The 16,082-nt window shown below is 43.1% G+C and overlaps 1 protein-coding gene across 2 annotated transcripts in view; it reads left to right on the plus strand.

The window, feature by feature from the left end:
* The first annotated feature begins 805 nt into the window (after positions 1-805).
* Positions 806-16,082, plus strand: part of LOC147642319 (uncharacterized) — a 151,304-nt gene continuing 136,027 nt past the window's right edge. The window contains exons 1-2 of one of the 2 annotated variants that reach the window (XM_086805100.1): positions 806-939; positions 1,476-2,572. In XM_086805100.1, the coding sequence (XP_086661226.1) occupies positions 1,797-2,572 (776 nt within the window). In that variant the 5' untranslated portion in view covers positions 806-939; positions 1,476-1,796. Of the gene's footprint in view, positions 940-1,468; positions 2,573-16,082 lie in introns of both variants that reach the window. The other variant, XM_086805108.1, reaches the window with a different exon arrangement.

The following is a 16,082-nucleotide window of genomic DNA, read 5'->3' on the forward strand; positions in this document are numbered from 1 at the left end:
TCCATTTATACACCTTGGATTTCTAGGCTAGTTCCTATATTGGTCCCTATACTTTCTTGTCAATTTGTTCCTCCTTATGGTTACTCCTTCTCATGCTTTTATTCCATTTGTATTGAGTGTATTCGTTTTTGGTGGATAATGGGGCTTGTTCTTCCAGTTTGTATAATGCACCAACAACCTTTTGAATGGGGCTTCTTGGTTGATGTTGGCATGGTCCTTTGGGGGTTACATACCCTCATTGGAACAGATAAAGGCTCAAGGGTAATTTCTTGTGCAACAACTAGAAGTCCCTCTCTCTCTCTCTCTCTCTCTCTCTCTCTCTCTCTCTCTCTCTCTCTCTCTCAATTTTACTAGCATTTGTAATATCCATGCAACCTCAGTTTTGACTCAAGAGAGCAAAGACTTGCAATCCTCAAATACCCTACAAGTCTTTTAAATATTAGAGGAACTTACATTGGCACATGTCGAACTTTAAAGGAGCAAAAAATGCAGTAATTTAAGAAGGGTAAGCCCTAAATAGGGAATTAAGAAAGCTGAATCTGAACCTCACCTCATGGTGATGCATATATACTTTCTATGATGGGCCCATAGACTCATTAGGTTTAAATCTTTTAATTTGTGTATTGAAGATGAAACTCTACCTTTCTGTCATGGGATTTCTGTCCATTTATCTCAAATATAATATAAGGCTATAATTTTTCCCCTTTGTCAATCATGGGCCATGGAAAACTCCAAAAACAATCTTTTACCTATGACATTTTTTTGGAATTACCCAATAAAGAAAATTCATGAATTGTATGTGAGCATTATTATTTAGGGCGCGACATTATGCAGGGTAGCATTGAAGAGGGGAGTTTCTTCTTTTGAAATCAAAGTCTTTAACATCGGATCTTCCAGTCTCTCTTTTCTCTGGCTCTGTATTCTCTCTTCCTGCTAAAGGTAAGCTCTGGATTTTCTCCCTTTTTTTTTTTGGCTGAATTAAAAACTGTCAACAAAATCTAGGTTTTGCATTTTAATCCTTTGCAGACCCGCTTTTTTTTTTTTTTTCTCGTGGTAAATGTTTTCCATCAAGCTCATATTCTGGAAAATGCAGTCCCTTCATGCATTGCATTTCGCAAGCAATGTATATTAATTGTTTAGATAAACAGAAATTCAGCAGTGAGGTGGGATTGGATTCTACGATTTAAAAACTAATAAGAAACAGCAGTCCTGCCCACACCGAGCGTGCATCATTTTTTCTCAACAAATCTTTCAAAAGAATAAAATGATTTTTATGTTTCCTCTGTGTTTCATAAGGAGGATAATGGGCGTATTTGTAAAATAGAAGCACTTACTCTAAAGTAAAAAATATGGGTTTTTTTTTTTTGGGGGAAAAAAGCATGAATTTTATTAGTATCGAGTATTGCAACATCATGTAGTGTCTTTGGAAGTGCTGGTGATGACTGATTATTCCCACATGCTGGCCAAGTCTTCAGGAATGCCAGTTACATATGCTCTTCAATGGAAGGTTTAATGTTGTCTTGGAGAATCACATCAACCTGCAAGGATGAAGCGTCTGGTACTGTTCATGGCTTGACCTACTGATCAGTTATGGTAGGCTGCAGCTTCTGTGCAGCTTGTGCAAGAGAACCCAGTTGTATGCACCATACAAGAGCAGGTCTCTCAGCAGGCAACTAGCAGTCAGGCGGCATACACGAACACCATACAAGAGCGAGGATCTCAACAATTGACATGTTATGCCTTCCCATGATCTATTCTAAAAAAAAGCTAGGTCTGGTTGCTTTTTTAGTGGCGCCATGTACAAGTCTGCTATCAGGACAAACCCTGTTTTCTTAAAACAACTCCATAAACAAGTTCCGTATCCATTCAGGGTCCTGTCACCAAAAAGAGAACCTGGAAACTCAAAAGGTCTCAATGCATTCAACAGTTTTGGTGCAAGAGGTCGACGCTGGCTTACAGAACATCACACCAAGCATCGTAAAGAGTTTTTTCCCTCCAACATTCATTACTTACCCATACAATTGCAGAGGAAGTGGATAATTAGGTCTAGTAAGCCCTTAGCAGACGGGATCAAGAGAACCAATGCTGTTACTATTGTCAGATATGCAAGACTGTTTAGTGGCAAATCTGACGAGAAGGAAAACGTAGAGAAAAAGAAGACCACTTCCTTAGGTTTAGGTCACAATAAGGATGGCAAAGAGAATGGGTGTACCCTGGGAAAGCCAGGGAAAAAGTCACTAGAGGCAAGTGCAATATCAAAAAGTTGCCAAACAGAGATCGTTCATGACCAGAGCTCTGAGGTGGACAACTCGGAACGGCGACAGCATTCCCAGAATATACACCCTGATTCAGAGGAAAAGAAGAAGGAATTGAAGAATCCAGTCATAAAGAGGAACATCAAGAAATGGTCTCAGAGGACAAAGGTGCCAGCTGATACAGGTTCTGCCAAGAAACTAGAAGATTTTGATAGACTGCAGTTATTAAAAGGGAAGTTGATAAGGAACCTAGGAAAACAATGGCTTTCATGCGAGAATATAACAGACACGTTTGACAAATTTCCTTACTACATCAGGTAAATATGGTAAATGATGACATGTTTCTAGTTGTAGTTTCTTGCCCATGTTGCATCCCAATGAGTGCTCTCCCTTTGCACATATTTTTATGGTTGACTTGATATGTCAGCATGCGTCTAATTTTTGTTCTTGCCTATGTTTTGTAGCTTTAACCAGATAACTGTGATGGGCATGCCTGCTGAAAAGATATAAAGCCTAAAATAAAAGTCCGATCTGCAGATGTGTCTCTGGCTTTTATTTTCTAATGATACTTACTCGTTTCTTCTTTTCTAACGTATTATATGTATGTAAGGTCCTTTTTTGGGTCCCTTTTCACTCACTTGTTTCTTCGTATCATATGTATGTAAGGTCTTTTTTTTTTGGGTCCCTTTTCACTCACTTGTTTCTTCTTTTCTAACGTATCATATGTATGTAAGGTCTTTTTTCCTTCCCTTGGACTCCTTACATCATGGAACTTATAAAAGGCTGTCTACGTCTCCCAAAGCCTTTATTGTTGCTTTTAAATTCTTTCAAAGGTGTGATTCATTAGTAGATTGAGGCAACTTGATATGAAGTAGGTAATTATTTGGGCTATCATGTTCACTGCATTGAGGGTCTCACTCCAATGTTGTCCAGCATACTATGAGATTTGAGGGTGTTATCATTGTCACTTCAGAGAAGGCTGCAGGTGAGGAATAAAGATGCATGGCTCTTAACCTGCACAAGATGTTCAACATTATAGGGATAGATAGTTGCAACAATGCACTAGGGGACTGCAGGACACTGTTGGAAAGGAATCATCACTATCCTCTAGACACATGGCAGTCCTTGGTGTGTTAATCCCATATGAATGTGGGCGCCCAATTCCGTATTGTGGCCATGTGTGTGTCGCCCCGGCAGGCAGCTCGTCTGATGGTTCCGCTTTTTGGGAAGGGGGAAGGTGTTGGAAAGGAATCCTCCTCCTCCTCTAGACACGTGGCAGTCCTTGGTGTGCTAACCCCATATGCCAGTAAAAAATAACCCTATAAGGGGTATATGGGCTGGAATAACCATAGTTTCAAGGAATCCCCATGCGTGTGCCTTGACCCTTGGAGTGGCTAGGTGGCTGAAGGGTGGGATCCTTTAGAACGCGGCCCTGTCCGGTCCAGTCCTAACAGACACCACACAGATTTGTCTTGCATATCATGGAGCTGTGCCTGAAATGTTTTCAACACAGAGAGTTGGTCTTTGTAAAAGAGCCAACCATACTGTATGATGAAATGATAAGGACCCGTGGCTTCCAATGCCCATGTCCATATTGTGCCAAACTCCTTGCAGTCGGTGTACTAGTGCTTCATGTCCTCTACTCCATGTCCCTGAAGTTGGAGAAGTGTGGTATGGATAGTTGAAACCTGCCCTTTTCTGCTGAATGCGTTAGCCACGTGTTTGGCTTTGCTTGGAAGACACTCAATCATGCCGCCAAATTGCCAGAAAATCTGGCTTCAACGGTGTTGGCATTCACTCCATTGCTCACTAGGCATAGTCTTTAACCATTTAAGCGAGTTGGTGATCAGAGCGAACAATAATGTCGTGCCCATGAGGAAAATGTTTCCGATGTTTAAGGGCTTGGATCGCGACTAGGAGCTCTGTATCATAAATTGAGTAGTTTCTCTTAGCTGTACCGAGCAGCGAGCTTCTGCTCATATATGCTATCGGATGTCCTATCCGTTGTAAAACAGTTCCTACTGCGATGTTACTCACGTTGGTAATAACCATAAACTGATTGTCCCACGAGGCGAGTGATAGAAAGGGTGCCTCTGCTAATGCCTTCTTGAGGGTTTGAAAAGCTTGCAATCCAGTTGGTGTCATCTTGATGCGTTGCCTCTGTGTTTTAACTCCCTTCAGCAAGTCCGTGATGGTTGTTGAGAGGTTAGAAAAGTGATGGATGTGTCATCTTGGTGCGTTGCCTTTGGGTTTTAACTCCCTTCAGCAAGTCCGTGAGGGTTGTTGAGAGGTTAGAAAAATGATGGATGTGTGCATGTCTAATGTGCTTGGCAAATCCTTACGAAAGAATACACATTGAAGGTTCTAAGTGGGGCTTCCCAATTGAGTATGTCAACGACCTTGCAGAGTCCAACTTAATACCCTCCTGGCTAATGATGTAATCAAAGTAGTGAACACCTCGACAAACTCTAATTTCTTATCATTGATTGAAGAACTCATTCCTTTCCAGCAACTTAAACACTTGCTATCTACATTGTCCTCATGTTAATCAATGGTAGCTAAAAATACGAGTATGCCGTTCAAAAATATAAAGACACACTTACCTATTAAGAGCTTGAATACGTGCATCATCATTCGGTTAAATGTGGGTGGGGCGCTGATCAATCTGAAGGGCGTAACCACAAACTCATAGTGAGCCCATTCAATAAGTTGCCTTGGGGTGCTCCCCCTCCTCGATCCGGAATGGGATAACCCACTTTTGAGGTCAATCTTCAAAAAGACTTGAGTGCCATTAAGCCGTTCCAAAATATAGTCTACGTGTGGCATAGGGAATTTGTGCTTAATTGTCATCTTGTTGAGCGCATGATAGTCCACACAATTGTGAGCAAAAAGTGACGCATTGGAGTGAATACATCTAGAGCGCAATAATTCCTCCATAGTGGTGGTCCAGGTTTGCCTCCATAGATGCACTGAGGCAGTAGGGGAATTTATTGGGTGGCTCCATGCGTTGTATCAAGTCGATTTGTGATCCTTAGGTTGTGATGGAGAAAGCTTAGGTGTTTCCTGCTTCACATGAAGATGCGAAATCACTAGAAAATTTGGAATTTCAGGCTCACACTTAATTGTGACTTGGGTCTTCGACACATTTCGTAATGAGGAATGTATTAGATTCCTAGTCAATCATGGGTGAAACTCGTGAAACCATTGAATTTGGAGGATTATGCTTGCTCCTATGAGAGGAGTGATCATAAAGTCGTGCACAAACTTAGTGCTTTGAATGACCAATTCGGCGCCACAGGTCTCAGACTTAATGCTAGTACTCATACTAGTCCCAAAACCTTCTACTCTTAGTAGTGCCAAAACCTTCTACTCATACGAGTGCCAAACTACTAGCCTATATACTGAAGTAAGTGAGAAGTGGGCATGTCTAGCAACGTGGTGTAAGATCCCCAAGATCTCCTAAACACAAAACAAGTATGATTAGTACCAAATCGAAGGGGTGTAGGCTAGCTCACCTCCCAAACGTAGGTCTAAATCCATAGACCACCCCTGAGCCCAAGGGCTAAGGCTTGCGTGGACCGTGTCCCAGGCCGAGTCACATGCTTCTTGTCATCTAGCAGCACTCTCCAAGAGAGTATAATCGAATATCCCCATTCAAGGGTCATCCCACTTATAGAACTCCAGTCAACCTATAAGTAGTCACAGACTCATAAGTAGCTATAACTTATAGGATAACATTTATAAACACCTTAGCCCAAGTAATCATAACCTACTGCACTAATCCTAAGGGTCCCCTAACCCCATATTAGCCCAACTTACCTTGTGGTTAGCATCCGTATTATCACCAATCCTAGGTATTTTCTCTACAACCTCTATGAAGGCTAGTTACTCGGCGCCTTCCCGAGGCTCAACAAGCAAGTAACCACCAACATAAAAATTGAGGAGGAATACTCCAGGACTTATTATTAAGCTATGGTGAAGTCTAAAATACTAAAAAACATTTATAAGATCCAATGGCCATACCTAACCCCATCCGGCCCATGGGTTAGCCACCACCCAGCCACAGTCATGAGATCCAATTCAAATTAAGGGTGGGTCATGTCTAGATACAAGGGGTTTCTCACCGAAGCCCCCTAGCCAACACTACACCAAAGGAGTTTTCAGAGGGAATGCTTGTGTATTTGAGAGTACCCAAAGGTTATGAGACATTGCCGACAAGGAAGGTTGCAAAATTATCTCTTAGGTACGATGAATTACACAATCTTGATATGGATAGGTAATATGATTAGCTACGAGAATTGTCCCCGTGATTTTGGGTTATTCAATTTTGTGGGAGTTGGAGATTGAGGAGCTGTTGGGTTCCTCATGACCTTGATTTGTTGTTCCACCGAGACAGTCATGTAGGAACATTGGCTTGTGATTAAGCTGGTTTGTATGTAAGTAACTATGTTGAAAGATTAGACATGTGTGAACCTGATCTTGGAGTCAATTGTCTGATATGGCTAGACTTTCCTGGATTTACGCTTACTATTAGCGTAAACCATGCCCTATTGTGAGCAATCGTGATAGCATCACTAGCACATACTAGCATTTCTTGCATATCAGCCAAGAAATTTCTAATGTGATCAATTTGAATATCCTCAAGTCCTAAGGTCACTGATTAGGTTGATATTCGTACATAAACATAAATGAATTGTAACCAATAGCCAAATGCTTAGCACTAGTATAGGCAAATTGGAACTCAACATGGTGATGTGCCTCTCTCAATCGGATGGTCGCTTGAAGAATGCACGATGCATATCCTCCAAATCAGATGGTTGTCTGAAGACATGCACGATGCATAACCTCCAGAATCTGGTTCATCCTTTGTGTTTGCCCACCATCAAAGCGAGGGTGATACAAAAAATACTTCCCTATGCGAGAATCATATAACTCTCACTTATCTGTGCACTCTCATCATGAGTAACACTACAGAATGTGCACGTTAGGATTGTGTTCAAAACATAACACCACTAATAAAACATGTCAGGATTGTGTTCAAACTAGAACACGATTGATAAAACCCTCTAGTGCAAGCTAATAGTTGTCAGTGCACATCATGCAATGACTATACAGTAGGTCATTGGCCCTTGCCCAAGGCTAGTTGCACCTAGATTTATGCCTTCAAGCTCTATAGTAAGGGAAATCTGGGTTACCAAAACCCGTACTAAACATAACCTAGCTATCGCCATCAATCATATGCTTAGCATCATCATAAGCAGTTCCGACCAATCAAATGGTCTCTTGGTGTGGAATGTGTTCAATATTCTAGCAAGATTTGATAGATCCTCTTTGCTGCCTCTACTGATAAATTGAGGACAATCATCACAAGTAGGAATGCAACCTAGTGAATCATTGACTAGCTGAAGTGTCTAGAACTTTCGGTTTCTTTCAATCACTAGGTCAAGGCAATCATCGTGCTTAACAAAATAGTGTGCTTTACTAGGAGCAGGTAGATCTAGAATAATCCCACTAGTCAACACATTACCACATAGTCTTGGATATTTGCCGCACCAGAGGGTAAAACATATGTCTTATCAAGGGTGAGTAAAAACTGCACATGTGGAAGATCCTAGCATCCCATGCCACCAAGATATGCCCCATATACGTTTTACAAATCCATCACATACTAGTTTGCGGACCCAAAATGTTCCTAGAGGTATAATAATAAAGTTGCTAGCATTTCCCTAAACAACATCTGGCACACAAACGGTATCACCTCGGAAGAATAAATCAACCCGAGGAATCAACTGATCTCAATATCAACGATACGTGCTTTGATAACATGTCTCTAAAAATATATGATACGTGCGTGCGTCAGCTAACCGAATCAACATGCCTATCGGTTTTCGAGTCATTGAGAACTAGCAAAAGCTTCACCATACTAGTGACAAAACAGAGTGTTTTTGTAACTAATAGCGGAGACCCGGAACAGAAAGACAATACTTTTCAAGTATTTAGACCGAGAACACACAACAGAAATATGAACAAACAGCACATTGAGCCGGAACAGCTGCCCCCCAGGAACTTCTTTATTGAGAGAGAAGCTTTTATAATAAACCAAGGTGTGGGTGCATACAACACCCGATTTTCCACAAAGCATCAGCAAATCTCTTGCCCAAATTTCTATTCATTGCCAAGATAAAACACAGCACCAAAAGCCATCTGAAAAACTGTCTCAAAACAGTCCCATGAATCAGGTCATAAACAGTCCATGAAACAGCCCGGCACGGAGCCAAAAACAGCCCCTAACTCCGTGCCAAAGCAGCCCCAAACTCCGTGCCAAAGCAGCCCCAAAACAGAGCCTCAAATCACCCCCAGAAAAGCTCTCAAAACTGTCCCAGATTCCTCCAAAACAGTCCCAGAATAAGCCTCTATCTCAGCCCACTGTATGGCCAAATCTGAGAGCAAAACAACAGCTGAGAACCCCACACGTGTGGCTGATGATACTGCAGCTGTACGGAAGCTGAACTGTACTGTTGCTGTACGGACAGCAGACAGCCAGAATCTTGTGGAGAAAAGGTCTCCGTTGACCACCCTAGAGAAGTGCAGCTTGCAGCTCAACTGCACGACCAGCACACAGCAGGAGAGAGAGAGTGAACTGTAGCAGCCGACCAGCCCTGAAAGGGAGAGAACAGTCCACTGTAAGGAAGCGCTGAAGAGAGGGAGAGATGCTGCCGGCCAGAAAGTACGAGCGCTTGCTGATGTTCCAAGGAGAAACACCTCCCAGCTTTTATAAAGTCGACCAGCTCTTATTTTGGCCTTGTGCTTTTCCTTTTTGCCAAAAGTGGCTGAGACCTGGGTTACCCAAAATATCAACTTTTATGCTTTTTCCAGCTTGTTGGCCAAGTTTTAGCCCAAAATATAAACTTTTGTGCTTTTCCTAGGCTTGTTGCCCAAGTTTCATGTAGGCGCCTCCTTTTGTCCACCTGTCCATGCCCAAAATAATAATATGTCCAGCCCGGTTTTAATGATGCCAATCAAAGGACCTTGTGGACAACTGTCCAACTCTCAAGAGAAAAGTCCTAGAAAATTCAAAATGTTACCCAGAACAGTATCATATTGCTTCTCATAAGAAACAATAAATCCTAACACAACAAAGCCTCCCAATCGCGCTGAGCCTTTGTGTCTACCCACTCCAATGTACATGCCCCATCCAAGAGACTTTGATGGTTAAGTCTCGTCAAAGAGCGTCTTCTCACGTACAAAAGCTATAGCGTCTCTTGTCTAAAAATATTGAGATGAGGCTAAGGTGCACATCCGGAATGCACATAAAAAAACCTGCTATCAAAGAATCTCTTGTGAGAAGGCATACAATAAATGTACTTATTAGTCATGCGAAAGATCATCCAACGTTCGTTGTAAAGGTGGGCTAAAGGTATCGTGGATAGACATCCTCCTCCTCAATTGTACGATGCTTGGTTTAAACTATTACGATATCAAACGGTTCATCCTTCATCATTTGGTCTTGGAAAGGAATAACTATTATGTAGAACCTCAATTGGCACATTTAACTAGTGCACCTCAAGGACAATCAATTGGCACTACGGCCCACCCTCCACATGCTGATAACTGTTAGGGATTGCATGGGATTACGGAGAAATCACACCAATGTATCAAATCATGCAGGTGAAAATCCTAATGGGATTCAAGATGTGTACTTCCTGTGGCTTGGACTCATCTGAATCACAAGATCAACCACGAAATATTAAACCACAATGAAATCGCAGCATAAAGCTGTAAAAATTTGGTAGAGGATGCACAAAACTATGCGTCCTTGAGACCAAATTGTGCACTCAGGAAAACATGTGCCCAATCACCTCCATGATCTCTTTGAATAACAAATAAGATCATGGGAACCAAATTGTGGAACTAAGGTAAGATCGGTAATTTCAAAATAGGCAAGATCAATGTTCGTACATAATAGCAACTACCAATAGTCACTTTTCGCTAGTCATTAGCACTTTGCTATGACAAACCTTAGTTGCCATTGAAGTAACAGCCTTGTTGAAACTCCTTCGTCAATTGATTTCAGATTGGTATCTAACATGGTCATGGTGGACAATCTATCCAGGAGTAACCGACGTCATCCCTGAATCTAAAGGTGTAGGCTATGTCAATCATGACAACCATGGCAATCGTGCCGGCAAAAGTTTGGAAAGCACACATCATTATCCAACTTCATGTTATCATTCCTTCTCATCAGTCCTTGGTAGCCTACAATCACAAGGACCCTCAAAAAAAAATCTGTTCTTCCCCTTGTACTGCAAGGGTGTCACGGAATAAGTATTAGAAGATACAACACATCCTGCATCATAGAGTCAAAGAGTTTCCTATAAACCTTAGACTCAACAATACCTTGGACAAATCTAGCCTATAATAGGCTTCCAATTCCTGCCCTTTCTATCCACTAGATCTTCATTTGAGAAAAGGCGCAAGGTGAAAGTGAAAGGTTGTTTCCCTAGGGTAAAAAGAAGAAAGACATGGAAAAAGAGGGGTAAAATTCCCGTTGTGAGAGAGAAAATAAATGCCCCGCAAGACCAAGGAAATAAAAGATTGTTCAAAGCAAAGAGAAAGGTCTCGTTCTCTTCTTGTCTTCATTGATCGTCTTCTCTTTGTCGGTACTCTTCTGCCTATTGTTGGTCCCTTCGTCGGTTCTCTTCTACCTGGAGTTGAGCTTCCAAAATCTTTTGACACGGCTTCTCCTACATTCGGGTTCTCTCAAGATTACTCTCCAGGGTAATGTCCAATTGCATGTGAAGTTGCTTCATTTGAAGCTCATACTCGTTTTGCAGTCAAAAGTGGGTTGGGGTTGTGCACCAGGTTCTGGTTGTGAAGAAGATGGTGGTTATAGAGTGAAGAAGGTGGAGGCAGTTGTGCCAAGACCTTGGCCATGGCCTCTGCTACTTGATGATTGTACTCCTCCTGTGTTATCACTGTGGGAGTCAGCACAAGATGTTATGGTGCAGAAGTAACTACTGTGGGAGGAGTCGTCGTATTAGTGTTAATCGATGTAGAGGGCACATCTTTGGATGCACTAGACTCCCATCTCTTGAATCTCCTCTTCCTTGTCCTTAGTGGGAGCATTTGGGATTCTTCCAAAATGCAAGTAAACCATCCACTATGTGTGGGATTGTTACTTATAGGTTGCCCTACAGAAAAAATTAACCATCCACACAATTCCTTTTTTTACGAACTTTGGAGAAGGCGATCAATTTTAAAGCTCTGATACCAATGTTACATGTGGAAGCTTATGGAATCTTTTAGTTGATATGGAGAGAACACCAAAACTGAAATTATGAGAGAGAGAGAGAGAGAGAGAGAGAGAGAGAGAGAGAGAGATGAAATGAATGAAATGAAATGTTTATATTAACGTCTTCAAAAGGCCAAAGTGACCTATGAGACCAAAGTTACAACCATGTGACATCTGATACACTGTCTGGAAAAGAAAAGAGATAGCCCCACAATACGTAGAGGGAAAGCTAATGCTACTAGTCAAAATGGGGTACATGAGTACATGGATACCTGAATACATGAATATGGGGGAGTACAAAAGTGACAATGAGTACAACAGTATATGGCTGGAGTCGTAATCATCCTAGGAGCTCTAGCATGGGTCTCTGCCGGATGGCGTGGATATCTGCCATAGTGAGATGCCTGGGCGGATGAGCCCGATGCCTCGCAATGATGCTCTGAATCCTCCGGTGTAGGCACCCTCTTCGATGTGAGGATCCGCGAACCCCCGGGCATCTAGATCTACCCAACTGCATAGCTCTCTCAACTAGAGTCCCATGGGGTGCCCACTGTTGGGCTGTCGGCTGTGTGTCCTCCCGGGTAGTCCCTCTAAAGAAGTCAGTAATCTGTCTCTGTGTGGACTCCCTGCCAGTCGGGCGTTTGCTCTCCTGATAATGGACTCTCTGAGCCTGCGGATCTCCAGGAGATAAAAACCCAAGCATCGCTGATCACAATAGTCCATGACTCTAGCCATTGGTCCAAATCCCTCTCTCAAAAGGCAATGGTAGCGCCCTCAAATCTCATAATATGCTATGCAGCGACAGATGTAGTGCTCCTCCGTCTCTGGCTCTATCCAACAAATCTGACAAATCCTGTCCCCTGGAGGTATGCCTCTAAATCTGCCTGTCTCTATCTCTAACTGATGTGAAGAGGTGCGGATCTGCCCAATGGCGCACCTCAATCCATGAGACAGATGGGTATCCATGTAGCTTGGTCTAAGTATAAAGCCATCCTCAGTGGTGCGGAGAAGATGGTCTCTATATGCCATCTTCGTCCCCAACTCCTATGAGGGCTCTAGCCATGTCCTCCTAGTGTCCATCTGAATGAGGTCCTGTCTGATGACTACTAATCTCAGAATGTGTCAAGGTGAGAGAGGGTGCCTCCAGAGAGTACTGGAAGGGTGGAAGTCTGTCTAAACTGAACCCGTGGAGAGCTCAAACCAGGATGCTATCTGCGCATACCAACATGAAGTGTCTCCCTCCATGGCTAGCTGATGAGAGGACTCTAAAGCAAGTCGTGCATACCGGTGTCGGGGAAGCGAGAAAGACTGAAGAAGAAAGAAAGATATATTAACGTTTGCAAAAGAGAGAGAGATTAACGTCTATAAGAGGCCAAAGTGGCCTATGAGACAAAAGTACCAATACATCCAAAACGCAAGGAAACTAAATGTCCTAAGTAGAAAATGAAAAGCATAAACTGAAAAACAACTAGCTATAACATGTGGCTAAAGAGGAACTAGTGGCCTGATACAACTGCCAGGAAAAGGCATATTTGATAAAAGTGTGGAACTGGAAAAATGGTAGGCTATGGGAAGCAGCTGAGATAGACTCATTGCATAATGTCTCGCATAGGTCAATCCAGCATAGACAGGCTGAGCGAGATCATCCCCTATGTAGATCTTTGGTGCCATTCCAGGCAGCCTGATTGGTTATGAGGCTTGGTGAGTAAGAGCATCCTTGAATTTGAGGAGGAGAGGCCTCTCCCTAGTCATGTCTTTCCCGGCATGCCATACATCAATATATGGGGTGCTGTCCATGCCCATCTGTTTGCTTAATTGCTCACCATCTTCTTTCATAAATGTACTAGCAGAAGTCAAATCTTCAGCCACAAATTTTCCTCCCCATGTTTTAGGCAACATAAAAACTTACCGGCCTCAAGTGCAGCAGCTGCACAACATCCTATTAAATCTGGTCTTTCAATTGCCACCAATGCCATCCATGTCCCTCGTGTGCAAGATGATCAAGCACATGATGCAGCTGCAACATCATATGTAGATGGAGTAACAAGCGGCTTAGTTGAAGTTGATAAAGAAGCATCTCAAGCAGAAGAAAGCTGGCAAAGAGCCAAGTAGGTAGGTAGAAGACAGATAGTTTTGGGCCAAGCGTGAGGAGGCCAAAGAAAGCACTCGAGAGGAAGAATTACAATACACAAATTTTATGCACATAAACTCAACCATTAACCCTCTTATTAATTCTTAATTAACCTAAACCCTAGTAATTCCTTAGTGTTTGGAGATAGTTCCCCTGGTAACTCCCTAGTGAACCTGTGTAATGATTCTCCCCTCGAGTGTCTACACAGAGAAAGGATGTTGTAGAGCGGAATTGAAGACACAAGCAAGAATCCTTATTTACAAACATGCGTTACAAGTGGCCCCAAGAGCTTGGGCTCACCACCGGAGATGGTAACCAAGCACAAATGCAAGAGAATCGCCCCAACGCACCACTCACACACACAGAGTCACCGGAGTGTTGCTTGGCATTGGTCAGATGCCACGTCAGCCATTGTTGTCGCGGCCACTGTCACCGCCGCTTGCCCGCTGCCGAAATGGTGGTTTGTCTGGCAGACCTCCTGCAGGAGTATCACATTCTCCCCCGCTAAGCTTGCGGATGTCCTCAGCTGCATCGCGTCCTTATAGGCCTCCAAAAGTGATAATGACTCGGTCGAAAACTGGTCCTCGTCAAACCACACTGCCTGCTGCATAGGATAACCTTTAAACTTTAGGAGCAATTGGAGTTTTTGGCATCGCGTGCCACGCTTGTACTGATGTAGATCCACCTGTTCAAGCATTGATATCTCTTGGAGACACCATCATCCATGATTTCTAGCTTGTCTTCATAGGGGGAGTGCTCAAAGCAAGATCGTGATACTCAACCAAGTTGCTAGAGTGAAAAACAAGATGCATCTTCCAATGACTTGGAATCTCTAACCGGAAAACCACATCACTCAATTGCTTCTTGGACCCTTCTTCTTCAGAGCAAGTTTCGAATGAACTTCACCAAATTGCTTAAGCTGCTGCTTTTGGATCTTCGAATAGACCCAACCCCCTTTCTTGAAGTTGCTCTCCCGTCGATGCTTATTTGCTTGCTTGACCTGTTTAGCTTGGGAGTTTCAGATCTCCTCTCGAACTTTTCGCAAGAGTTGATCCATATCCTGCAGCAACAGGTGTGTGCCATAATGACCTATAGCCGTCTCCAAGGCTCGAGTCATCGGGTTGACAATCAGATGCACATAAACTATCTCAAATGACGTCTTCTTTGTTGACGCCTGGACCATATCATTGATGGCATGTTCCACGAGAGGAGGAATTCCTTCCACAAAGGTTTGGTGCTCCTGGCAGAAACACCGAAGCATAGTGATCATTGTTTTGTTCATGCGTTCCGTCTGCCCATCAGTCTAAGGATGAAGGGCCATGCTAAACTGCAGTTTTGTTCCTAATCCATAGAAGAGTGCCTTCCAAAAAGCACTTGTGAACTTCGGATCACGAGCAGAAACAATCCTCCTTCGAAACCCGTGAAGATGAAAAATCTCTTTGATAAACAGGCGAGCTACCTCTTGTGTATCCGCATCTGTCTTTCAAGCGATCAAGTGTGTTTTTTCGCTAAGCCGGTAGGTTGCCGATAGGGTCTCTTTACCTTGTTTTATCATTGCCCAAACTTTAATGATTTGGAATAGTCAGGTCCACCACAATGAAAATACAATTATTCTAGAACCTCCAACTCTTCGGCAAACCCACCACAAAATCCATGGAAACGTCCTCCCAAGGCAAGTCGGGAACTAGAAGAAGGTGAAGCTGTCTAGCTGCCTTCCGCAAATCAGGCTTTGACTTCTGGCAAACCTAGCAATGGCGCACGAACTGATGCACATCTTGCTTCATGCGAGGCCAAAAGAATAAGCGTGTCATCTTCTCTACAGTTGGGCCCTCATTGCGATTCCTTGATGTTGGTGCATCACGTGCTTCCTGCAAGAGCACGTGTCGATAGGAACGACCCTTAACCACACAAAGGCAATCCTTATAGTACGACCATCCGTTCTTAACGGTGTACTTTGAAGCAATGCTTTGCAAACAATTGCTCTACGGTTTTGCAGAATCGTGATCTGAGGCATACATCTCCTTCATCGGCAAAAAGAAGTCATTGGCACAAGTCTCAACCTCAGTCACAGGATGTGGCCTTTTGCTCAAGGCAATTGCAACCACTTTCTCCTTCCGAGGGATATACTTGATTTGAAAGGTGAATTGAGGAAGAAAATGCCACCACTGAAGGTGACGAGGGGACAAGTCTTGATGAGAGTCGAGATTGAGTGAGAATATACTTCAAGGACTGATGATCCATCTGAATCCGAAATTCCGCTCCGATCAAGTAGTGCCGCCACTTCCGAAGTGCATGCACCACTGCAAGAAGTTCTTGGTTGTAAGTGCTGTATTGGAGTTCTTTCAACGCCATGAAGCTTCTTGCTCTCATACGCAATAGGATGTCCTTGCTATTGCAAAATTGC

This window comes from Cibotium barometz, chromosome 1 (genome assembly GCF_041138505.1).
Source record: "Cibotium barometz isolate CiBa-2024 chromosome 1, ASM4113850v1, whole genome shotgun sequence".
Classification (NCBI taxonomy): Eukaryota; Viridiplantae; Streptophyta; class Polypodiopsida; order Cyatheales; family Cibotiaceae; genus Cibotium; species Cibotium barometz.